The 25,520-nt window shown below is 45.8% G+C and overlaps 1 protein-coding gene across 1 annotated transcript; it reads left to right on the top strand.

The window, feature by feature from the left end:
• Positions 1–14,105: 14,105 nt before the first annotated feature.
• On the top strand, positions 14,106–25,104 carry LOC121082271 (epoxide hydrolase 1-like). Its single transcript, XM_040581615.1, is given in 11 exon segments — positions 14,106–14,159; positions 15,455–15,478; positions 16,378–16,591; positions 17,356–17,536; positions 18,319–18,549; positions 18,926–19,055; positions 20,250–20,449; positions 23,188–23,296; positions 23,624–23,749; positions 24,713–24,746; positions 24,748–25,104. Coding segments are annotated over 11 exon segments (1,446 nt in total). The 5' UTR covers positions 14,106–14,130; the 3' UTR covers positions 24,916–25,104.
• The last annotated feature ends 416 nt before the right edge of the window (positions 25,105–25,520 follow it).

Raw genomic sequence — 25,520 nt, forward strand, 5'->3', positions numbered from 1 at the left:
CCCAGCAGTAGGGTGGGCAAGATCAGCCAACATGGGTTCCCCTTTAATCTCTTGTTCCTTTACGTTTTGCTGTAGCACTTTTGTGTGTAATGAAATGAATTGCATGCTCTGGCACATCCCCAGCCACTCTCCTGGACAGTGGTTCCTCCGGCACGCAGTGCTGCTGGGAGTGAAGAGCTCTCGGAGGCTGGGATGCGTCAGGAGACAGCGCAGGCTACAGACTCAAGTGTGTTCCTGATGGCCCAGCTCCTCCTGCCCCACCAGATCCAGCAGGAGTCCCAGGGCTTACCAGACCCCGTGAGGAAGAGGCCGAACTGTGTAAGTCAGCTCCCCTTCATGTCACGGCTTCCAGCTGTTTTGGTTACAAGGGGTTTGTGTCAGGACAACCTCCAGGGCTTCCTTTCACTCACACCCCATTATGCAGTTAGTGTCTGCGCCTGCAGGGTCTGCTCGCCTGGAGCTACTGACACTTTTAACCTCAGGCTTATGCATTGAACTGAACATACTCAGTTGTGTTAGGAGAAATGGAAAGAGGGGAATAATATACTAACAGTCTTCCACAAAGGTCTTGCTTCCACCACTGCCTCCAGAAGTTCACTGTGACCCTGGGAAGGGAGCCAAAGACATTCTCCCGCTGAGAAAAGCAGTCACAGATACTCTGTGGCATCTTTCTCCATTTAACCCCCCGCTGAAGGAACTCACAAAGCAGCATCCAGGGCAGCAGCCTGGAGTGTGAAGGCTTGTGATACAAAGGATTTAGACAGACTTCAGGAGGGGAGGTGCTTTTCTCTGCAAAGAATGTATGAAACTCTAGATAACTTCCTTCTGCCTTGGTGGTTGATGGTGTCCTGCAACTCCTGCAGGTCAGGAAGCATAGGAGGATAGTATTAACTGTCTTCCACCTCTGGGCCTTTCAAAACATGAGGGCCAGGATCCATGCAAATGCCTGTCATCCAGGAAATCACCAGCCAGAGGAACGCACACAGAACTGAACTTAGCTGAAGCAGTGAGGCACCAGCTTCTGCACGACAGCGTGCCGCACTCAGAAGCAGTAATGATGGCAATATTGCGCATGGAAGAGCAGTTCAGATGGAAAAGGGATGTCAGGAATACACAATGGGACAGATAATGGAGGCTAGCAACCCCAGAGCAGCTCCAAAGGATTGTGAAATGACCCTTTTCCATGTCCAGCTGTAAGACAAACTGGCTGGATCTATATTCCCAAAACTCAGAGCAAGGGAGGATGAATGAAGCATGAGGCCTCCAAGCCTAAGAGGAAATCTGCTCTTTCAGATTTCCTAGACCAACATAATTTCACACTGGCAAGTGTCTTTGCTTTGGTGGACGCATTCTCCTCCTCTTGAAGTCAAAAAGGGGTAGTGTGGGACAACAGCACTCTGCAGCTAAAGTAAAAGAGTGAAAAAACACCTGGAAAGCTGTGCTGCTGCCCTCCTGTGCTGATTCTGGCTGGGATAGGGTTAATTTTCTTCATAGTAGCTAGCATGGGCTATGTTTTGTATTTGTGCTGAAAACGGTGTTGACAATACAGAGGTGTGTTCGTTACTGCTGAGCAGGGCGTACACAGCGCCAGGGGCTGTTCCGCTCCTCACACTGCTCCACCAGCGAGCAGGCTGGGAGTGCACAAGAAGCTGGGGGGGGACGCAGGCAGGACGGTTGACCCCAACTGGCCAAAGGGATACTCCCTACCGTGTGACATCATGCTCAGCATGTAAAGCTGGGGGAAGAAGAAGGAAGGGGGGATGTTTGGAGTTATGGCATTTATCTTCCCAAGTAGCCGTTACGGGTGATGGAGCCCAGCTTTCCTGGGGATGGCCGAACACCTGCCTGCGGTGGGAACTGGCGAATGAATTCCTTGGTTTGCTTTGCCTGCGTGTGTGGCTTTTGCTTCACCTGTTAAGCTGTCTTTATATCAGGCCACGAGTTTTCTCACTTTTACTCTTCCAGTTCTCTCTCCCATCCTGATGCCGGGAGAGTGAGCGAGCAGCTGTGTGGGGCTGAGCTGCCAGCAGAGGTTAAACCACGGCACCTGCTCATGCGTCCAAGAGGCAGGAGCCAGCAATGGCCGTGACCTGTTGGTGATGCACCAGTGGATATTTGGACACCTTTTCCTGTCCCCATCTCTGTGCTAGAGGGAGGATTCTGGACTTTCTCACACCTCCTCCCTCGGGGTCTGTGCAGCGGGGGGGTTGTTATGGCTGGGGAGCACATACAGGTGTGGAAGCTATTGCTGTTCCACAGGTCATTGTTCAAGGACGCGATCCTTTTTTTTCTTTCAGCCTCACAACAGCTTTATTTTCCAGAAGCCAGTGAAAACAGGATATGATGAAATCAAACAAACCTCACTGACTGCTTCTCCCAGGAAAACAGCCTATGGGCAAGGACCCTACAAAGCCAGGAAGGAACTGCCAGGAAAAAACAAAACAGTCTCCTAGCAGTGACTTCCCCTCCAGCTAGGGAAGCCTCTGCCATGCCTTCCATAACAAAATAGTTTGTATCTCCCTCTTCATGTCACTGCACAGGTCAGGTACTTGAATGCATTGCCAGATACCCTTTGTATGTTGCTTTGCAACAGTGGAACCTATGAGTAGAAGATACTAGAAACCAACACGGCGCCATAAGCACTTCAGTACTGGTCTCCTTTCCCCTTCTCATCCTCAACTCAGACATACCCCGTTTGGGAGCCTGCAGAGGGTGCTGGTAAAGAACAGATAGGGCTTTATGTTGCCACAAAAGCCATGAGTTAGTGCCCTCTATTGGAAAATCACTTTTTTTTTTTTCCTAACATCTTCTCACTTTGCAGGATAGGGACCTGTCTTACGGGTTTATGTGCTCCGCCGGCTCCCAGCTGCTGTGCCATGGAGGCAGGAAAGCCTTTGAGGCACAGAGCTGCCCGCACCAACTACCCAGAAGACAGAAAGAGAAATTTGTCCTCTTTCCTGGGAACCAGTGGTTCTCAAAACAAATGAACACTCGCTTGGTTTGCTTTTGCTTAAACAGAGATCCAGGCTTGAATCAGAATTAGTCAAAGCAAAAGCTGTTTGCTCTTTGATCATTAATCTTTAACGGGAACCTGAAAACAGTGGATGGTAGGGATTATGCTCTAGCAGAGATGGTGCATTAGTCTGCCTCCAGGGTCTGAGATAGGCTGATGTATTTGAGTGTTAACTCCTCGATCTCAGGGAAAAATATTGCTGCAGACTGTAGGAAAAGGATCTGGCTAGCCATATTTACAAATAAGCCTTCTAAGAGGAGACAATAGATTTGCCAATCTTTTTTTTTTTTTTTAAAGGCCTGTCATCATTGGTGCAGTTCAGTCCTATAATGGGACTGTTAGAAGAATTAGGATTTTCTTTCTTAAGTAGGGGATCTGTGAAGGGAAGGAGGAGTTGCTGTCTTTTATTGCTTTCCATTTGGAGTAGTTACTTGAGCTTGGTTTGCTTCCCAAATTTTCAGGCTCCATCACACTTAGGGCATGCCTACCACAGCATCAGTGTTTAACTGCAGCGTAGCAACTGTATTTAAACTCTTAACAAGGATGAAGTAACAGCAAGACAGACTTCAGGAAGGCCAGTCAAGTCTAGTCAGGGGCTTGAGCAAGCTTGTTAGACCACACTGCAGCTGGCATCCCAATGACTTGGAGCTAGATGAGTCTGCTGGTGTAGCATTCCCTTCTCCAATTGCATTTTAAATAAGAAACATCTTGTGGATCCTTCTGCAAAGTCCTGATGTATAACAGGGCACTCCACATGCTGGACAGGTCCAGAACTGCTCCTTTTCCAGGGCTCTCCAGTGGCCCCAGATCACCCTGAAGTTTTTGGCTCTGTGCTTTTTGAGCAAATGAAACCCAAACCCACGCAGGGAGCTCTGCACAAAAAGCTCATTTTCATGCTGGCATGTTCCAGGGCCTGGTGTGGTCCCATCACTGGCTAAAGGAGGTAGATGGAGGGACAGAAAGGGAAGAAAAGGAGAGCCTGATATGGGGAGGTTTGAATTTGAGTGCCAGGTGGGTGATTGACAGCTGGCGGAGGGAAAAGTAGGGGAAGAGATGTCTCTCAGCTATACCAGTGTCCCTCAGACCTCACCAGCAAGGGATACTGAGAGGGGAACGGAGCAGGAAAGCTGGTGCGGTAAGAGTTAGTAACTGCAAAACCTGCACAAAAACACCCACTTGGTGCCACAAGGGAGAAGGATATGGCAGAAGTACGGGCTGGGCTTGGACGAGCAGACAGGAGGTGCCACCCCTGTACTGCCCTGGTTTGTCACACTTGCTTTACTGAGCACTGCTAACCTGGGCAGGCTGGCACCTCCTACCAAATGATGGGTCATGCCTCTGTCTTAGCACCATTTCCTCGCGTTGTGCTTACAGGAACACCCAGAGCCTCCCCTCCCCCTGAACACTGCGTTAAGCTTTTCCCTTCCCGAGCAAAGAACGGATACTAACCTATGCCCAAGTGCCACAGCTTTAGCTCTGCAGCTTAGCTCTGCCTTCAGCCCTGGCACAGCATGATCCTGCCGACTAGGTATGTTCTCGGGTTGCTAAAGCCGCTCTTTGAAGAGGCTCAGGCAGCACCAGGGCTTGCAGTGTCACAGCTCTGCTAGCTTGCCCAGTGCATCCAGCTCACCCTGCCTTATCCCTCTCAGCCCCTTGCTGTGACTCCTTGTGCCTCCCTCCCACCTGGTCAGGCAGCTGGGGAGGGCTGCTTGCCCCGAGGAGGGACCAGGCTGGACGACTTCCATCATGGCCATCCTGTGGACCATTGGAGGTGCTCAGCTGTGTGCACGCTGCACAGTGCCCAGTTCCCAGTCCCCTTGGGTCCCTCCAGCACAGCCCTTCCAGCCCACAGCTTGCTCCTGGTTCACCTGGACACCTCATCAGCCACTGCCATGAGGCTCTGCCAGTGTTGTGCTATGGTACACAAACCCATGCAGTGAAGAAGCCAAACCTGGACTGCAGGGCAGGCAGGACTTCTCTGTCTCCTCTCTAGACGTATGCCTGCACACGTAGGTGGCATTTCACATCGATACTATAAATTCAGCTCTCCCTTCCACTCCGTGTTCTAAGCACCAGCTCAGCGTTTGCACAGGGCAGGATGCCTCCACTACCCTCTCCACCAGAAAAATAATTGTCCAGAATCAGAGCATATGGTGATGTGTCCCACTGGCTGCCTCCAACCACTGTCATGCCTGATCAAGGGCCCCAACACCTGCCTCCTTGGAAAGGCATGAGAAGGTGAAGTATCCCTGTCCTGAAATCAGTATTGCTCTAGAGCACCCCCACAAATACGTCGCAGGCTGGCAAAGAAGAAAGATCCTTCTTGGGGCCATATGTATTTTGAAAGTTGTGGATGGGGGAGAACAGCTTGGATTTCTTGGGACTTTCTTGAAGGAATGACTTCTCTTTTGTAAATCATTTCTTACTTCGTGGTATCCCTATCTTCCTGCCCACCCAACAGTGGTCTGCTTTACTCACTAGTCATCTCCTGCCTGTCACGTAGACTGTGAGCTGATCTCCATGAGCAAGGGTCTGTGCTCCTGGCCCGCACTGCCCTCACCCTGATCTTTCATTAGAGAGTCAGAATATGAATACTTCCAATTCACAACCCAGTATCTCACAGGTAGGAAAAATGTAAGAGGAAGAGCAGGCACATTTTCCTTGCCTCATTTCCACCAGTTACTGGTAGTTCTATCTCCCTTTATTACGCTACATAATTTCTCTTCACTCTTCAAACATTTGAAGGCCAGGATCCTGCTCCTAGTCAGTCATCCCTTAGGCAAACTAGATTTTGCTTTTGTAACATTTTTTCTGCATAGTAGCTCCAGCCTCCTAATCATCTTTGTTGCTGTTCTTTGAGCTGTTTCCCAGTCATCACAATTTTTCTGGTAATGGGGTCACTCAAAGTGAGCGCAATATTCCAGGCACAGGAACTCTGTGTGTCCCGTTGCGTCTGTGATGTTGCCCTCAGGTGGTTACTCCAGAGAGAAGATGCAGCTTTAAAGAAACCATCCAGTGTCTTCAGGACAGAGATTTGCAACTGCATGAGAGCTGTGGAATGGATAACTCTGCACTCTTTTAAGTGATGCCTTTGTGCCAGAAACCAGGATTACACTGGCTTTTTCTGGCTCTCCATCCTGAGCTCTAACTCTCCGTGTTTAAAGTGTATTTCACCATGTGGATGCTGCTGTGCTTAAAGAGCAGCAGGAATAATCTCAGCTTCAGTGAGCCACACAAACCTGAATGGAAATCCTAAAACAAGAGGCACAAGAACTGACGGATTTTCACCATCACCAACTTTATTAATACTAATTTTATGATTACAGCTACTTGCCTTGGTGACATTTTTCAGCAATTCTTTTTATCTCAGAATTCTATGCATCATAAAATTACATTTCCCTTCTTTATTACATCAGGTGTTGTGTAACTCCCAGATTATAATCCATGTCAAGTCATGAAGGGTGTTCAGCAGGTGACAAGAGACTTTATTAAAGGTCAAATTAGATATTCATTATGTTAGTCTCTCCCGACTCAACTCTTCATAAAGCTAAACTGTCCTGCTCACTCATTCCCTTCTCCTGTTACAGCCTCCACTGTCCCAGTGATTATGGTGCCAGGTTTTTTTCTGCCTTTTCTATTCCTCTCTGCCCTTTTGTTATGGAAGTGACCATACTTAACACTGATTTCAAAGTGGGGATGCATAGCTGATTTATTTTGGAATTGTTACGGTGATATATACATTCCTGACCTATTTAATACACGACATCTTATTTTGGCTTTGCTTTGCTCTGCACTGAGTTTTCTCTCTCAGCACTGTGCTGTCCACAGAGGTGCCTGGAGTTTTTCCCTGAAATCAGCTCTAACTCAGAATATTTCATTTAAATATTAGGTCAGTGAAATATTTTTTCCAGCTTCCCTTAACTTATATTGGCACACAGAGAGCTCCATCTGCAATCACTTTGTGCCACTTACCCAACTTTTGGTTCATTCCTGCTCCCACTGAAGGCAAATGCCAAAACATGAATTAGATTTCAGAGCAGCAGCCTTTACTAGGGCCTTTTGAAGTTTTTCCCAGTCGTTCTCTATCTTACATAGATTTGGCTGCCTCACTAAACACTTCATCCTCTGGATGCGGTGCAAAAGCAAGCGGTGGTCTCGTCAATGGCGCTGAAGATTTCACCATTAAAACCAAACGAGCTGGACTCGATCATTCTTGGCTACCATATGTCTCAGCACTGATCATGGGGGATGTTCCTTCTGTGAGCCTTGCAACTCCTCTCACTGCAACACTGCTAAAAAATAGGTGCTTTCTCCTATGTTTTCTTTCACAACTTCATTTTTGTTCCTTGCTTCCTGCAGAACCAGTGCTGGTGCAATCACTGGGTATGTCTATAGATGTGTCCTCTCAGTAACTTTTTGATCTGTTTGCTGATTTCACCAACTTCGGCAAGCAGACATTTCAAAATTAGTTCTGAAAGGTGTTTCTACACATTTAATGAAAAGTGATTTCTTTGGAAGTGCAGGGGTGATTTTATAAACATACCTAAAGGAAACAAAATCTTAGAACAATTCAATTGTTAGAAAGTTTTTGTGTTTGTACTTGCAAAATATAAATTCTTTGTATTTGCAAATAGTAGCTGTATTTTGCAAATACATGTAGGAAACAAGGCTTCATTAGTTACACTGCTTGTGGAACTGCTTATTAATCTTAGGCAAGGATTAATCCTGCAGCTGTTGCTGCCCAGTTTTCTTAACAGCCACTTGCAAAGGGCTTTATCCCTGTACCTTTGGGAAGGGCCAGTCAGTTACGTATCTGGGATTTTGCTTAGAGAAGTCTTTCCAAGAATGCTGAAAAGCTGGAGGAGAAAAAAAAATTACACTTACAGATTTGTTGATAGAATCTTGTTTACCATACTCAGACCAATATCTTAAAATACAATACCTAATTATTTTCCCAATTGTATTTGTGGGTCCTGATATAATGCTCAAGGTCCATAGTGCTGCTTTCTTTAGGTGAGATATCTGCAGTGCTGTTATTACATTATACTCAAACGTCCCTCATTTTCCAGACTAGATGTTTTTAATGAAAAATGAAAATCATATCCTTATGTCAGAAGTTCAGCTGATTCAGTCTTCATTCTCTTAATGCCTCTGGACCTGATGAGTCTCCTCATATTACTGTTGTTGTTGTTGTTATACAATGTAGGCATAACAACTAATAATGGACAGTAGGAAAAACCATAGAGAAATAAATAATTTGGGAAGAAGGCCACAAATACTTCCAAACAGCTAACACAGTTCCCCAAAAGGGAGGTAATAACGCACAGGATCATTGCAGAAAACTCTCCAAAATTTCCAGTGAACTGAATACATCGTGAGACCAACGTCTCAAAAACAGATCTCTTCTTGCATGTTTCTTCAGGCCTGCAAAGGGCAGCTCACACACTCCAGCAGCCCTTCAGCTGCCTGCCATACCGACTGTGGGAGCTCCGTGAGCGCCTAATGCTCAGCTGATGGCACTGCAAAACCCATGCTTAGATTTGGGCTTCTCCTTTTCCCTCCGAAGCCCTTCGTTGTAAGAGCTAGTTTCAGGAAGGTGGCTGTGCAGAGCTCCAGCAGAGCGGTGGGACAGAGACAACCCGCCCCACTCTGCAACACAGCTACCCCTCGCAGCCACTGCGCACTCATGCCCACCGAAAGCAAGAACAGGAGTTTTCCAGGGTAAGGATGGAGAAAAGCAGCTTGGGATCTGGCCTGTCGTAATAGCTGCTGTTACAGGATCCTCAGCAGCAATCGTTGTTATTGAGAAGGATGGAGATCGTTCTCTAGCATTTCTTTCTGCCTCAGCCAAATACTTGCTGTTAACTGCTTTTTTAGAGATTTTTTGTTAAACTAAATAAATCATTGAGTATAGACCCTCTACACATACTAATTTATATGCAGCCCTTTGTTGAAGATAAGGCCTTTGTTTCTGCCACCAATGCTTCTTCACTACATTAATGACAAATCACCCAGCATATTCTTTTCCATAAGACATTTATATCTATATTGTCCTACAAATCTTAAGACTAGTCCCTCTCTCAAGTACCTTTGGTCAGCTGCATCCTTTTTTTAAAAAAATGATTCTTGCTTTCTTTGCAAGATGATAATTTTACATGGCTTGGAGCAATGGTTGCAGGAGATATGCAATGCAATCCTAAGATTGTAAAACAACAAAAATGGGATAACTGAGCAGAGTTGAAAGTTATATCTGTACTGATTGTATGAAGTTCCCTTCTGTATAAGAAATTCCTCACGTCTGCTGGGCACCTGGGTTAGCTAAGCCAAGCCTGCAAGCCTCCACCACACTCACCTACCAAAACTCCACAGTGTGTCCAAGCCCAAAAGGGCTATCCTTCACATTACGTTCCAGGATTAACACTCCTAGCACGCAGCGCAGCAGTACCCATATCCTAGAGCACAGAAAGGTCTTGTACACCCGACTTTCAGTCCATGGCCTGGCACACATGCAGGAGCTATCACATTTTGTGCATCCAGGCTCTGAGCACAAGCTTCCAGAGCCTGCTGCCTGCCTCCCACCACCAATATCCCCAAGATTATCCCTGGGGTATCAGTGACCTAAATACACTGGTTTGGATTTGAAAGTTGCTTTTGTTTTTAATGTCGCTGAGTCTCTAAAACCAGCACGCGTAACAAACTGCCTATTTCCAAGCAGCGGTTGTGTAATTTTGCTCCTCACCCCCAGAGATGTTGCCTGCCATTCATTTAATGGGCTCAGTTTCACTGGGAAGTGCCTGGAGGAACCTCTTAGCTCCCTAATTAGCAACAGAAGGGGCCAGTCCTTGCCGGAGGTAGCAGTGAAACATTTGTGAGGTCTTCCGACAATAAGGGAGACAGAGAAGGGGCCATTTCCAGCTGGGAAAACAGTAACTTCTCTTCAGCATACAGTGCAGAGCAGAGGACTAAAGAGATGTTAGGGGGAAGGTATATTCAGCAATGAGAATGGGCTTTCTGCGCAAGAAAGGAGCATTTGTGGAGGGGGAGGAAGAGGTTGGAGAGATTGTCCTGGGCTCTCCCAAGCTGTTCATTGCTCCTGCAATCCGACTTTTATGTAATATACCATGGAGCAGCACAGAGGCCTCATGGACTGGCTACCGGTGAGGGCAGGAGCAAGGTGTTGCTGCCGTCTGCTCTCAGATGTTTGAGCTGGCTCTTGTTAGTAAGATTGAGGAATTAACAGCTTGGAGGTGCTTAGGAGCTCAGTGTTTCCTCCAGGGACGTGATCACTGAGGCTGAGCACAGAGCCTGCCATTCAGTGCCAGAGTAGACTTTGGTACCAAACAAATCTCCCACCAACCAGCTGAATGTCCTGAGACCTCACTGGAAAGGTGAAAACTTTGCTTGTCCATTGCAAGTAGGGCGATGTGCTGGGGGCTTTCCCTTAACCCCAAGGACACAGCCACACGTGGTAAGATCTCCAGTTTTCCCCATCTAATCCCGTCTCTGGGCATGGCTTTTTTCATACAATACCAGTTGGAAAGAGTTGCATGTGCATGGACAGTCCCAGCTTGGACCTGTTGGACCACGGGGACCATTTTCCTTCAGAAGTCATGCAGGGAAATACAGCATTCAGTGTCTTTGGCCTGTAGGAGCAAAGATCCAGCATAACACATGAAATCCTTGTTAGCCTTAGGACCTTCCTTAAAAGCAAAGGAAGAACATAACGTTCAAATTCGGGAACCTGGAAGAGCACAGGAAAGATCTGAAGCTTCCAGTTGTCCTGCCCTGCAACATCACTGGCCAGCAGCTCACTGGTAGTGGCCACCGACCAGAAAAAAAGAAGAGAGCTGGTCCCTGGTATAAGTCAGGAGACCATATTCACAAAGATCCCCTGTTAATGAGCACCATTTGCTTTCTAGTAATGCTTAAGACAGTGAACGTGATTTTGTGCATGCAAAAGGAAAATTACGCAGCAATGCCTTCATGCTGTAAGATGATGGCTTGATGATCTTAAAAGGTCTTTTCCAACCTCAACAATTCCATGAATCTATGATTCTGTGAAGGGCAGTGCATTACAGTTGGGGCCATAAATCCCAGCAAGGGCCTTGCAACGGCTCTAAAGGTCAGAATAATCATTTCCAAGTTGCCACAGCATCTCAAGCTATAAAAGAGCTGCGTTCAAAGGTTTTGTGCTCCATTCTTACCCCTGTTCAATAGCCCATTTCATAATGAGAAGTCACCAGCTTTCCTCCCTGTGTTTCAGGTTTCAGTATTAATGGCATTGATGAGGCTTGGATTATGATTACGTGAAACTGGCAACGAGAAACACATAAAGTCCAAAATAGAAAAAAGCCCAAATACACAAAAAAAAGTGTTATTACTGGTGCTGCGAGCTCCTCTTTCCCACAAGAGGGCACCCAGTGTTTGCAGAACTACTGCTTGGCCTTTGGGTGCTTTCTCCAGCAGCAGGTCACACTGTACCAGCAGTAGCCAACGGGTCTGGGAGAGCTGGCAGGTTGTGTTGTGTTTGGCTCCTCCTGCTTGTATCCAGCTGTTAAACCAGCTGAAAAAATACATTACGGTAACATTTCCATGTCTGTATTTTCTATCATTGCTGCAGGGGTGATCCTGCAGATCAGTGACAAGAGCAAGAGAAAAGCATAGGAAACAAGCTTTCTGTTAGTATGCGATTTGTGCAATGGGAACATATGAAATCCCTTTATAAAATGATGCCTGTCGCACAGGGACTGTGGGAAGTTTAGACATTTGGAAGTTTAGACAGAGGTGCAATAGTGAGATTCAGTGTATCAAATTTTATTCTCTCTCCTTTTGGGTTGGTTTGTTTGTTTTTTTTTTTCCCATGCCAGAGTAGCAGCTGAACCAGCAAAAGCACAGCACTGGGACAGAGGCAGAATTTTTTCTAATAGTGCTCCGAAGGGGCTTTTTAAAAATGGGTTTGCTAAGACGTCTGTCATTAAGAATAAGGGATCCTGCCCCAATGCAGGGAGATGCTCTGAGACATTTTTGCAGGTCCTTTCCTGTGGGATTCCCCTTTCCATTTATGAGACATGCATCAAAATCTCGTGGGAGGCAGCCTTGCTGTCTCCAGCAAGCAGTTTCTGCCTGAATTTGTGCATTTTGGCCTCGAGAGGTTGTAAGAGAGGAGGGGAAAAACCCCTTGCTTTCCACTGCTGCTGCATCCCAGGACGGAATTTCCTCTGGGAACCCTTTGATCTCTGCTCACCAGCACTCACACAAAACTCCTGCACATCCCCTGCATTTCAGTAGATGGGATCCTGGCATCCCAGCTGTTCCAGATTTATCGGGGGTGAAGGTGGTGGTGAGGTGTTGCCTTTTAGCCCCAGGGTATTAGTGGCCTTGGTGTGTCACCTTGTATCTTAAGTAAAAGCCATTCTGACTTTCCCAAGCTTTTTATACAGAAAGCAGCAACTTCTGTCTTTTCTTTGTAGCTGTAACTAGCTCTGCTGGCTCTTCTCCCACATTCCTGGTATAGATAAATTCACTCACAGCTGTTTAAGCCAGTCCTTCCTCCACCAGCCTTTATGCTTTTTCCCAGTGCTAAGTAAGAAACAGAATTTCCTCGAGGTCTCTTTTGTCTACTGACGACATCACAGCCTGCAGTACCTCAACCTGGCTCTTTACAGGGTCCTCAGCTACCTTCCACATGGGTTGTAGTTCTTTCCCCTTGATGCTAATAATTCTCTTGTCTTCTGACTATCTGCAATCAGCGATATCATCTTCCAAGAGGCCTCAAAAGAGCTGGTTTTGTTTGGGAAATAGAACCTTAAAGCTAAGTAATCCCAGACGGATGTAACCAGAAATAGCTGTGGTGTAGCAATAAACTGAACTTTGACCAAATGAAGGATTTACAAGCTTTTCTTCCTGATGACTCTTTTTTGATGGCACAGTGGCTGCATATGAAGTCACGGTATGAGACCTAACCATCACAGAGCTCACTGGTGATGGTACTTCGCTTAGAGCGTTGCATGGAGATAGGAATCATTTTCTCTCACAGTAAGATGTAGTTATTCCTGGACTGAAGCACAGCAAGGACACAATTTAGGAAAGAGAAGCCTTTACCTAGTAAGATTTTACTAACCATGAAGGAAATGAAGTCTAAAAATGAGCTAAAACAAAGCATTGATTTCTGTGGAAAATGAAAAGCAACTTTTCCTTTTTTGTTTGGGCTGCTGCCGATCACAGGTGCACATGGAATAGAGCCACACGATGCACAGGTCAGAAGGGGTCATCTCATGGAGGTCAGCTCATCGCAGCTTCTGCTCAGAGCAGGTTCAGGTAGATCAGGTTGCTCAGTGCCTTGTTCCTGTCAAATTTTGATTGCCTCTAAGGATGGAGATCCCACATCCTCTCTGGGCCCCTGTCCCAGTGTCTGAATACCTCCATGGTGAACTAATTTTTCCTCACATCTAACCAGAATTTCCCTTCTTGCAATTTGCGTCCATTGCCTTTTGTTCTTGGTCCATTTTTCCTACACTCTCCACTAGGTAGATGCAGACAGCAGTAAGACCCCACCCTTTGCCTTCTCTCCTCCAGGCTGAACAAGCCCAGGTCTCTCTGTCTCTCCTGGTACACCGCATGGCTCCAGCCCCCCAGCAGCCTGGTGGCCCTGACCACCGAGGGTGGGCAGCCTCACTCCAGCCCTTCCTCTGCCAGCAAGGCCAGCACTGGACATGGCACTCCAGATGTGGCCCCACAAGTGCTGAAGAGAGCGAAGGATCACCTCGCCCAGCCTGCTGGCTAACAGCTTGCTATCTAGCCCTGTACGCACCGGCCTTTGCTGCACCTTGTTGGCTCAGGCTCAGCTGAGGACCTCAGGCCAGGCTCTGCAGAGCTGCTTTCTGTGCATCTGGCGTCCAGCTGTGCTGATGCACGGAGCTGTTCCCTCCCCGTGCAGGACCTGGCATTTGTCTCTTGCTGAACTTAATTTGCAAGCGCACGTTTAGGCAATAGGTGGCACTGACGGTTGGTGTAGCTTGCATTGTCACCAGGAGAGTGTCGCTGCGGAAGAGAAAGCCAGCAGAGGAGACACCTGGGCTGTTTCGCTGGGAGCTGTGGCTAGGCGAGGAGGAGCGGACATGTGGCAGGAGATGCTTCCAAACGCCTGGTGAGATCTCTTTGGCACAGGGAGGAGGGACTCTAAACAGGGGTCCCCAGGGTTGGGGCAGGAGAAAGGCCCGGTGGGGTCCACCAGGCCATCGGTGGGTGGGAGCATGCAGCTGAGCTTTCCTGAGCATGGGTAGGGAGGAGGTTTTATAAGACTGAGCCTTGTTCTGTGCCACTCAGAGAGCTGTTTCTGGGACATGCTGGCTTTGTTAGCAGTGCCGAGTTTGTGCTGTTGCCGTGCTAACTGGTTTCGTGCCTCTGACTCACTAAACTCCAGGATGTAAGTGCAGGGGGTTGTTATTACTTGTTGCATAAGCTACTCAGCCTCCAGGGAGGTGGAGGCTGACACTGTTTACTCTTAGGAGCTCTTGGTCTTCTTTGTCTGGGAGTGGTTTCAGGAGATACTTCCTTAAAAATCACATAGACTGTCTCAGAGATCAATTACCCAATTGCCTTCACTACTGCTGGGGTGTCCAGTACAGGCACTGTGTTCTGCATCACAGGTAGCAGTGGGAAAGGGTACTAGGCAACAGGAAACACCCAGTGGACTTGGTTTTTCATGGAGTTTCCTGTCCTTTTTAATTTTTTTTTTGTCTCAAGGCATCGTAATTATGACACCAAACAGTTCCCTCATCTAGCTGCAGAGTAACAAGACTTTCTCTGTTGCTTCTAAGTTTTTGGTAGATTTTAGATTCTGCTTTTCTTGCAAGAGAATCTACCAGGCTAAAAGAGAACCAAAGAGGATGTTTTCTTTTTCTTGCAGGCAGATGAGACCTAAAAGCTTGGTATCCAGTCAGGAGTAGTTGGAAGTAGCAAAGGTACAGCAGCTCACTGAACCTGAACAGGGAAGGGTCCCACAAGCTGCTCCTCATGCCAGCCCTGGGCAGGATGAGTACCACGTGGCTGGCAGCAGAGTAACCCTTGAGCTTGGAAGTCCCCTGCCAAGGCTGGGCACCTATCGCTACACAGCTGCCAAAATAAACTATTTACTTGGCTGAAGTAACACAGCCCTCTGTAGGATGAAACACCGCAAGGACACCTACCCAGTTGTTCAGTGCCTTTTATCTAAATTGCGCTGAAGGCGGGAATATTATGGTGACAAACTATCCAGCTAAAACACAGCCCAGAAACACTGTCTCTGTTGCCAGCCAGCTGAACAGCTTGTGATCCCATGGCTGCGCGGTAAATGGTGCTGGCAGGGGATGTTCCTTGCACCATCCCCAAGGGATGGTACCATTCAGACAACACTATCAGACCAAGAATCTTTCCCACCCCACCCCCACCCCCATTTTCTAGGGATGGCACCTTGTCCCGGATCAGGTAAGTGAAATAGCTGCTCTGTGCTGAGGAGTTCACTTTTTATTAGCACCTGGGTTGGGGCACAGCATAGTCCCTTCCATACCCTGTATGACAAAAAATCTTCATTCACAGTCTTCTTTGAGCCCCCTGCAATAGCCCCAGACAGCTCTGCTAATCCCCAAGGGAAGCTGGAGAGCTTGAGGCACAGGTCAGGGGGATGGGAAGGGACACTACATTTAGGACTGATTGCTGAAGGGTTTGAACGGTTTTAAAACATTGCTGTCTGTCTGTTAAATCCAGCTCTGGTGCCTGAGCTCCCACACCTCAAGAAAGTCTGAAACTTTGCTGTCTAGGTAAGAAAAAGAGGCACCAGACAGACAAGTTGAGACCTTTACCTATGGGCAGCTATGGTGGAGGGCTAGCGTTGCCCTAAAAGATGACTGAATCTGTAGGGGAGCTATGTATGTAGCACAGTCAAGGGGCATGTCTAGCACATCCAGCTGTCTCCAGCAGCTGAAAACTCTTGTCTCTGCTCCTCAGCCCACTCTGTGCAGTTTTTATTCCTGAAGCTGTCCAGGTGCTACTATCCCATTCACTTCAGTACCTGCCTTAGAACAGATAGATCCAGATCCTACTGATCCTTGTCTCCCAGGGCACACCTGGTACATAAGGAGAGGGACAGAGAAGCCTTGTGATTAACAAGTCCTGATCAGCAAAGGCTTAAGGTCCCTAAGAAACACTGGTAGATGTAACCCTGCCACAAATCCTGCCTGCGATCTTCAAAAATAACAGAAACACCCAGCCCCTGCTGACTGCATGGGGTTTGTTACTCACGTCCAACCAATGTGACTACAAGCCTCAGCATAGTCCCTTTACCCTTGACACTTCTGTTGGGCGCAAACAATTTTATGCCTCCCCAGGTCATTCGAATGTTCTCAGAGGAATGCAGTCCTGGTCCCTGTGGCCGCTCTGGGCGTTGGAGGGATGCTGGTTTACTGGCTGAGGTCTAGACACAAGATCAAGACTATTGAAATGGGCAATGGATGGTGGGGCTCAGATGAAAGACCTCTAAAAGGGAAAGAAGATGAAAGTATCTGTCCCTTCAAGACTGAAACATCTGACAAAGAAATTGAGGTGCCCGTGCCTGGGAGGTAAGGAGGGGCAGAAAGCTGCGAGGTGGAGCCAGTTCATCACCCACCTTACTGCTTTGAGGTGATGCCTTGGGGGCAATAGCCAGCGCAGGTCCGTTAGATGATGCTCTGGCTCACTGCCCTTTATGAATGGGATTTGAGCTCAGATTCACTGCAATGTCTTTACGCTTTCTGAGACCACAGACTCTCAATGCAACCTGGGGCTGCTCCTGCAGAAAGGCCATGCTTTGAGCAGCAGAATTTGACAGCAGGTCTGCAGTGGTGGAATGGGGTGGGAGGGCACTGGGATAGCAAAGGCACCAGTAGGGCAGGACTGAGGGGCTTCCGCAGAGGACAGGGTTGGAAGGGTGAAGAAGGATGGGGTCCTTCCTTCTGTCCCTACAAGCCTGTCACTAATTATCTGGCCAACTAGCAGTCGGTAGCACAGGCTGAGCTGCTTATTCTTCTCTCAGCTGGCAGTGCTGGCAAGTTCCTAGTGCCCAAAACCCTAAAGCGAGTTAGCAGTAAGGCAAGCGTAGAACCCACTACTCCTGGGTGCCCTAGGGGAACTGCTAACCTGTAGAGAAATATATTCTCCATATAGATGATTCAGGAAGTTATACAGAGTATGGCACTGCTTCAGGAGGGCTTGTGGTGTCCCAGAGAGAGACACAGAAGCCGGTGGAGCCAGGAGAGCCTGTTCATGCCTGCCTTAGCATAGGGCACATGCAGGCATCTGGCCAGCCTTGCAAGAGCTCCTGTCCGCAGGACCTGCATCGCCGCCTGGAGCAGGCCCGCTACACACCGCAGCTGGAAGGGGCTGCCTTCCGCTACGGCTTCACCTCCAGCTACCTGCAGAAGGTGGTGGCCTACTGGAGGAACCCGTTTGACCGACGCAAGCAAGTGGAAATCCTGAACAAATATCCCCATTTCCGAACCACCATTGAAGGTGAGGGGGTCTCTGTGGCTTGAGCAGGTCTCACTCTGAAATGCACGGAGAGAATGGGGGGCTTTAAGAGGTTACTCTATTAAGACAACAGTGTGCATAACAGCTTAATGAAGGATCACTAGTGGAGGCTATGTTATTAGTAACCCTCTGTAGATTAAGATCATTGCACAGTGGTGATAAGATTAGATCTGCTTGAAGATGGGCTTCATCTGGCTCTGAACCTGCACTAAATAACAATGAGGTTTTCTTCTGCTATTGCCTTGAAGCCACCTTTGAAAACTGTAAAATTTACCCAGGCCCTGAGGTTGGAATATCCACCACCACCACCCAGTTTAGCCAGGTGAGGTTAGCCAGACTTTAGATAAGTGATCTGCAGGTTAAACTTCTATCCTGCGCTTACTTTTTCCATGCTTCTCTTTCTATCACCCACACATTTTGTAATTTAGTCATGTTTTTGCACGTGTCTTAGCTGCATTATGCTATTCATTGAAGTGCAGCTGTACTTATATACTGTAAGACCAATTTCTCAGGAGGTGGATGCTCAGTCTCCTGTGACCCTAGTAACTGGGACTGGGATCAATACCTCTGTCTGTAAGTAAAAGATGAGACACAGGTAAAATACCAGGCATGTCCTTTCAGCTAGGCATCTTCTTGCCATGGGTTGATTGTGTACCTTCTGCTGTGAATGCTAATCACAGTTTTGCCACCCTCCTTCTTCAGAGTTCGGAACAGAAACTGTGATGGAACTAAGGCTTTAATTTATCTGTCTGGATGTGTGGCAGGGATTGATATCCATTTTATCCACATGGAGCCCTCCTATGTCCCTCACAGTTGAGCTGTTCAACCTCTGCTGATGGTCCACGGCTGGCCTGGCTCCTTCTACGAGTTCTACAAGACTATCGCTCTACTCACAGAGCCAGCTGAGCATGGCCTGAATGAGGGTGACATGGTGTTTGAGGTCATCTGCCCATCCATCCCAGGATATGGCTTCTCTGAGGCACCACACCAGAAAGGTGAGCGATGAAAAGGCGCTGTTGGAATTGCCAGGTTCTTGGAGCCTCAGTCATCCCTGGCCCTCACCAGGGAATGCAGTTTGTGAATGCAGATGCTTGGCTCTGCACTAACACCCATGTGGCTGAGGCTCTGGGGCTGGCTGTGGAGATCTGGAAGGTAATGGTAGCTGGAAACCAGGTCTGCTTTCCACTTTATCCACTTTCCACTGAATTTCCATCTTGTGTTCACTGTATTGCCAAGGAGCAAGGCAGAGCAGCATAGCACACTGTGCCTTCACACAGTAGCATAAACATGTGCCTCTGTCAGACCATGATCTTTGGCCAGGGGATGATACACCAAGACAAACAGGTTTCCTCTGTTTCTCTTTACCTACAGGCTTTGACAGCAAAGCAACTGCTCGGAAATTTCATAAGCTGATGAATAGATTGGGCTCCAAAGAATACTACCTACAGGGAGAAGACTGGGGATCTCTTATTACCACAAACATGGCCCAGATGCTGCCACAGTGAGTAGCAAAGGGAATCAGTGCAGAGAAGGTTTCTCCAGTTCTTACCCTACCTTCTGGCTCCACGGTCCGGGTCCTGCCTTCTGTTTGCCCTGCCTCTCATCGCCTTCTGCTTTGTTTTCTCCAGGGGTATCCCCACCCCTGTGCATTCAGTCATATTCACGTGCTTTGCATTGACAGTGGTATTTGCATTCTCACGCTTTCTAAATTTCATAGAATCATAGAAGCATTTAGGTTGGAAAAGACCTTTAAGATCATTGAGTCCAACCATAAACCTAACACTGCCAAGTCCACTGCTAAACCAGGTCCCTAAGTGCCACATCTACACACCTTTTAAATACCTCTACCACTTCCCTGGGCAGCCTGTTCCAATGCTTGACAACCCTTTTAGTGAAGAAATTTTTCCTAATATCCCATCTGAACCTCCCCTGGCACGACTTGAGGCCATTTCCTCTCATCCTATCACTTGTTACCTGGGAAAAAGTGACCAACACCCGCCTTGTTACAACCTCCTTTCCTGTAGTTTTAGAGAGCAAGAAGGTCTCCCCCAGGCCCCCTTTCCTCCAGACTAAACAAGCCCAGTTGCCTCAGCTGTTTCTCATAGGACTTGTTCTCTAGACCCTTCACCAGCTCCGTTGCTCTTCTTTGGACACATCTTTCTTGTAGTGAGAGGCCCAAAACCGAACACAGTATTCGAGGTGCAGCCACACCAGTGCTGGGTACAGCATCACTGCCCTTGTCCTGCTGGCCACGCAATTTCTGACACAAGCCAGGATGCTGTTGGCCTCCCTTATCTACGGAAGAGTTGTACAGAGAAAAATGGAGTGCTGTTTGGCTTCTCTTTCACTAGGCATGGAAGTAAGCTCTGCTGCATTTTGATTTGAGACCTCAAGGATCATCATTCTAAATCAGGAAGGAGATAAATTTAAAATTGGCAGGGAGAAAAGGAAGGAGCTCAGCCTTTCAGCAGCTGATCAGTACCATGAAGTATAGGACTTTCCTGGATGGAGATGGCACCAGCTGTACCATTTTTAACTCTCCCAAATTTTTTTGGAAATCACGATAAATGTGAAGGGCTTATGTATTTGGCTTAGTGAAATGCTTCTATTACAGCTCCCGTCAGACTTATTTTCTAGAAAATTTGGAAACAGAAAATTGCTTGATTTAACCTTCTATTCATTAACTTGATTTCAGATCTGTGAATCTTATCTTCGCTGGCAGAGAAGGTTTGAGAAGGATGATTTCCGTGATGCTTGGGGCTTATATACCATGGCTCATAGGCTTTACTAGGGAAGATGTTCGACGTATGTATCCTTTCATCCAGAAGAATATACATGAACTATTGCGAGAGTCTGGATACTTACACATCCAAGCCACCAAACCAGACACTGCAGGTAATGAACCTTCTCTATATCACTATGAACTTTGTATACTGACTGCTTAAGGCGTATAAACACATAGTTGAACAAAAGCCAACCATGTTTGAGAAGCAATGAATTCTGGTGACTGAATGCAAGACATGGGGACAAGAGCTGTGTAAAAGGAAGTGAAAAGGAACCGCTTAAAAAAAGACGGAGACTACAAATATCACTTTTCAAGGTCTGTTAAATGGCATACCACTTCTCTATGGCAAAGAAACCCTTTGCAAAAAGCCTCTTAAAGTAAAGCACAGGACCCTGAAATTGAAGCTTCTAGAAATAAATGTGGGTGAAAACAAGAAAAATACCATAAGCAAGTGCAATGTGAATCTTGCAGAAAGGTAGACACAGCCATAATACCTGAAGCCAGAAGCATGATGTAGTGGGACCAGTAGATAAGGAGTCTGAAGAAAGGTATGGCCATCTCAGAAAAGTTACATGATTTATTTGTATAATATTATCAAAGATTATGGGGTATTCCTTTATTGAAATAAACCCTCATCAGGAAAGACAGCAGAGCTGTCTCAGACTGGCATCAGGTACGGAGACCATAGAAGGAATAGCACCCCATCCTGGCATTTAACTGGAAAAGAGGAAACTCAAAGTGAAACGTCAGCTAATGCCTAGTCTGTTGCTTGAACTGATTGCAATATCAGAGAAATAAAAGGAGATAAACCAGATACCAGGTTGGGTTTTTTTGGGTTTTCTTTTCAAAAGCCAAACAATGAAGACAGCCCCCAGAAAAACAAAGACCAGTATGTCTAGTGTCTGATCAGAAAACTAGCAGAAATGTTTTTAAAAGGAGAATTCATTTACAGGTGATAATATCACAGGGAAATCATGCTTCAAATATCAGAGCTCTGGCAGGATCAAGAAGCTGTGGATCTAGTAATGGAACATATTTAATTTCCAAAAAAAGTTTTGTTGAGGTTCCTTCCCCCAGTGTTCTTAAAGACATTAAACTGCCTTAAGAAAAAGATTAAGTTCATGGGTTAATAACTAGTTAACATGAGAATTCATGAATATAAATAAGTAAGCAAGTTCCAGGGGAGAGAGAGTATCACAAAAATCTGTGCTGGCACCCGTACCTTTCAATATGATCTTAATTTCTCTACAGATAAAAGTTAATGGTTAAGTGAAAATCTGACACCTATCCAGGGTTTGGTTTAATCTAAAGATAAATGGTTTTGTAACTCTCTGCAGTTAAGTGACTGGTTGATTAAACTGGCCAATAAAAACTGATGTCAACAAAGTCCAAAGCAATTTAAGCAGAGGAAGAAAATCACAATGGGCTCTAGTTTGGTTGCTGCTATGTGAGAGAATCCAAGAGTCAAGGACAGTGCTTTGAAACATCAGCCAGCTCAGACTTTAAGAGAATCTTACAAACTCTTAAAGAAAGCAAAAAGAGAGTAAGACAAAACACTAAATCCATGATATTTAGAATCTGTTCCACCCCTGTTTCATTAATATATTTTATAATCAAAAGAATACAAGAAGGGGAGAAAAAGAACCCTAAAGTGACCAAGCAGCTTCCCTACAAGCACTGTACATAGTCTAGGACTCTTTAACCTGGAAAAAAAGAAGAGCAGGGATTTTGTAGCACACTAAAATTGTGAAAGGTAGAAAATAAATAGGGGGAAAAAATACATATTCCCTGCTTAGTCTCAAAAAATATCTATATTATCAGTTTAGTTCTCATTAGGCAGGTTTAAAGCAAAGCTACAGTATTTTCACTCACCAGAAGCTGTGGTACCTAAGATGTGTACAGGTTGAATCATTAGTAAGCTGCAAACAAGACTGGTATTTCTGAGCATCCAGTCCATGAAAGTTGAATACAGTGATTCGGAGACAGCTTTCAGCTCAGAAAATGCTCACCTCCAGACGGGTCACATGTTAGCTGGCACATTTTAGCCTGCCCTACCTTTGCTGGTCAAAACATTTACATGACTTTGATGTGTAGCAAATCACTTTAGGCCTGACAGCACAGGGAAACTGTTGTGCCAACGCACAAACTTACTTTGCATTAACTATGTCCACTATTAAATTGAAATCACATTGTGCATCATCTTCTACGCAGTCATTCAGTGCTAAAGTCACACTAAAATACACTTGAGAGTAGGCAATTCTAAGGATACTGTAAAACTACAGCCTAGAGTGTGGTACAGGAATTTTCCCAAGGCAAGCTCTACCACTGCTGAAGTAATCCCCACCCGTTTTACAGGTTAAAACACAGATATAATATGCTGTGTTTATAATGTTTGTTAGCATTCCCCAAAGGCAGGAGCAGATAGCAGATACACAACACTCCACTGTTTAAATTACATAGAAAGTGAACAGCACTCAGGGTCCCAGTTAGCCATCCTAAGCAGGACAGTGCTCCCAAACAGTTTATCTGAAATTTCTTTTCAGAGTGTAATCCCTTTACATCTGAATTTGCTCTTTCTGCCACACATTACCAAGAAGCCCAGAGGATTTTCTTAACTCCTATTTTCTTTTGTATAGGAATTGCTCAACTTTATAGTGCTGTCAGTTATAGCCAAAATTCCATTGGGGTGAACTTTTCAAGAATAAAGTACTACCAGGGCTAGTAAAACGCACTCTTTACTGAATTCTCATAGAAAACTCTGAAGAATTGATGTAAGTCCAGTTTAACTCCCACTGAAGTATTTGCAATGCCAGGCAACTGCAATGGTTCTCTTCTTCTCTTGAATTAGGTTGTGGACTGAATGACTCCCCTGTGGGGCTTGCTGCATATATATTGGAAAAATTCTCTACCTGGAGAGATAAATCATTTCTGCATAAAGATGATGGAGGCTTGGAAAGGTAAGAAAACAGGTGCTCTTCCATGAGAGGACTCATTAAAAGAATGAGCAATGGTAACTAATGAGGAGATAGGTAAAAGACTGGCCAAAGCTGAATTTTGAGCATGAAAGGTTACACATGACAAGTAGTAGTGTAAACTTACAGCAGACTGCCTGCAAACTACTGCTTCAGCACCAGGCAGTTTTGCTCTGGGCACATGGGTGCCAATTAATTTGCTGCTTGAAAACAAGTGGAGAACAAGAACAACTGTTCTTCAGGGCATGAGCCCAATATAGCGTATTGAGAAACAGCTTCCAATGAAACGTCTTCATCTTTTTCTATCAATAGCAAATACACTCTTGATGAGCTTTTGGCCAATGTGATGATTTATTGCGTGACATCCTCCATTGTGTCCTCAAAGCGATTCTACAAGGAGAACATCTCCAAGAACCCTGGTCTAACAGATGATGCCAGGTAATGAAGTGGTAGGTGTAAGAAAGATTTGCAAATGAGATTGAAACACGTTTGCCTGTATAAACATTTAGATTACTTAAAACAGCAAACTTAACTTCTTAAAAAAAATATCTAAGTTCTTATTTTCTTTTGATAAAAATAGTTGAGTCATTTTTCTTTTGAACCTGTAATTCACACAAAGTAGCTTGTAGCCAAGACAATGCAGCGGACATATCAAACTATATTCAGTCTTGTGTTCAAACTACAGGTCTATATACTTAGTCACCAAACAAATGTGATCTCTGGCTCAGTTCAGTTAAAACAAAACAGAAAATCAGGAGCATTTCCAAGAGAGACGTTTAAACTGAATTAGGAAGCATACGGCTTAGTGGTGGATAAAACTAACGACTACAAGTGTTAAGCACAAACTTGGGGAAGCAATTTGGAGAGCAGTACCTTCTAACAAACCAAGCACCTTCTAACAGCCACTGACTTTAAGATGACTATAAGAGAGGCTGACCAGAAAATGCTGCAGAACGGAATTCCATGTGATTGATCACACAAACAAATAGAAGAGTCTTTTCCTTTGTAGACTGAGCCAGCTTACCTTTCCTCAACTCATTCGTTACGCTGGTACTATAAATTCTAAAGTAAACTTGAGCAGGCTCATTTCTGACTGTCACAAAGAGGTGATGCGTCTTGCCATTTATCGCAAAACTGTAAAACAAGGTAAGTTTAAAAATAGGAAACGTTTCAAGATTGAACCGTGTGCGAAGTTGGCTCTACTTTACGTTTTTGGGTATAATATTCTCATACTCAAGGAGACTCAAATACAAGCAAAGCTTTTCAGCAGAGTACAAACCACAAAATGTGTCGCTGCGGTGAAGCTCTGCCAGCTGACTGTGGCAATTACTAGAGTCAGGAGGTTTTTATAGAATTTCCCCAGGACTTTTTTCAAAAAGGCACTTAGTTAATGTCCTCTAGGTTTGCAGTGTATGTTCCCACAGGGACTGCAGCTTTTTCCTCAGGAGCTAGTACATACACCACGGGTCTGGGCAAAGGAGGTCTTCAAGAACATCATCACTTACTCTTACATGCCATGTGGAGGGCATTTTGCTGCCTTTGAGGAACCAAAGCTTCTGGCACAAGACATCATGCACTTTGTCAGAAAGGTGGAACAGCTGTGAACATGCACTTTAGATACATATATAGAACAGAAGCAAGTTGTTCTGCCACCAGCAGAACCTTTACTTTGAGGGATCAAATAAATCCAATGTAATCACATAGAGAAAACAACATTTCATTTTGATAATCATTACAGTACTAAAATTGTTAATGAAGCTCTAAAGCTTTTCTAAAGAATAAAAGAAAAAACCCCAAAGTAAGCAACTTGTCTTCTTTCACTCCCGGCACCGTATCATTGCTGCACTCATAGTTCAAGTGTAACAGAATACATGAACGGTTTACTGCAGAAACACTGCACTCATCTGGGGAAGAGAGCAGAAAGAAACCAGCCCCTTGATCCTTAGAACGAAGGCTTCTGTTTAAAAGCTTCTTTAAACACTTGAGTGCTAGCGTCTGAAATATGCATCACAAGCAGCTTTGGTGGAAGTGTAAAGGGTTTTGATCTCCTGAGCACAAACACTCCTACGTTCAAGTTATGTTTCATTCAAGAGACCAGGAATTACATATTCAAGTGGGCAGCTGCACACAAGGCAGCTTTCTTCATTCTAACAGGTTTTCCCCCTACGGCTAGCTTTAGCAGCTACTACACTATGTAAACAGATGTTTA

The sequence above is a fragment of the Falco naumanni genome, unplaced genomic scaffold (genome assembly GCF_017639655.2).
Source record: "Falco naumanni isolate bFalNau1 unplaced genomic scaffold, bFalNau1.pat scaffold_52_arrow_pat_ctg1, whole genome shotgun sequence".
NCBI lineage: Eukaryota > Metazoa > Chordata > Aves > Falconiformes > Falconidae > Falco > Falco naumanni.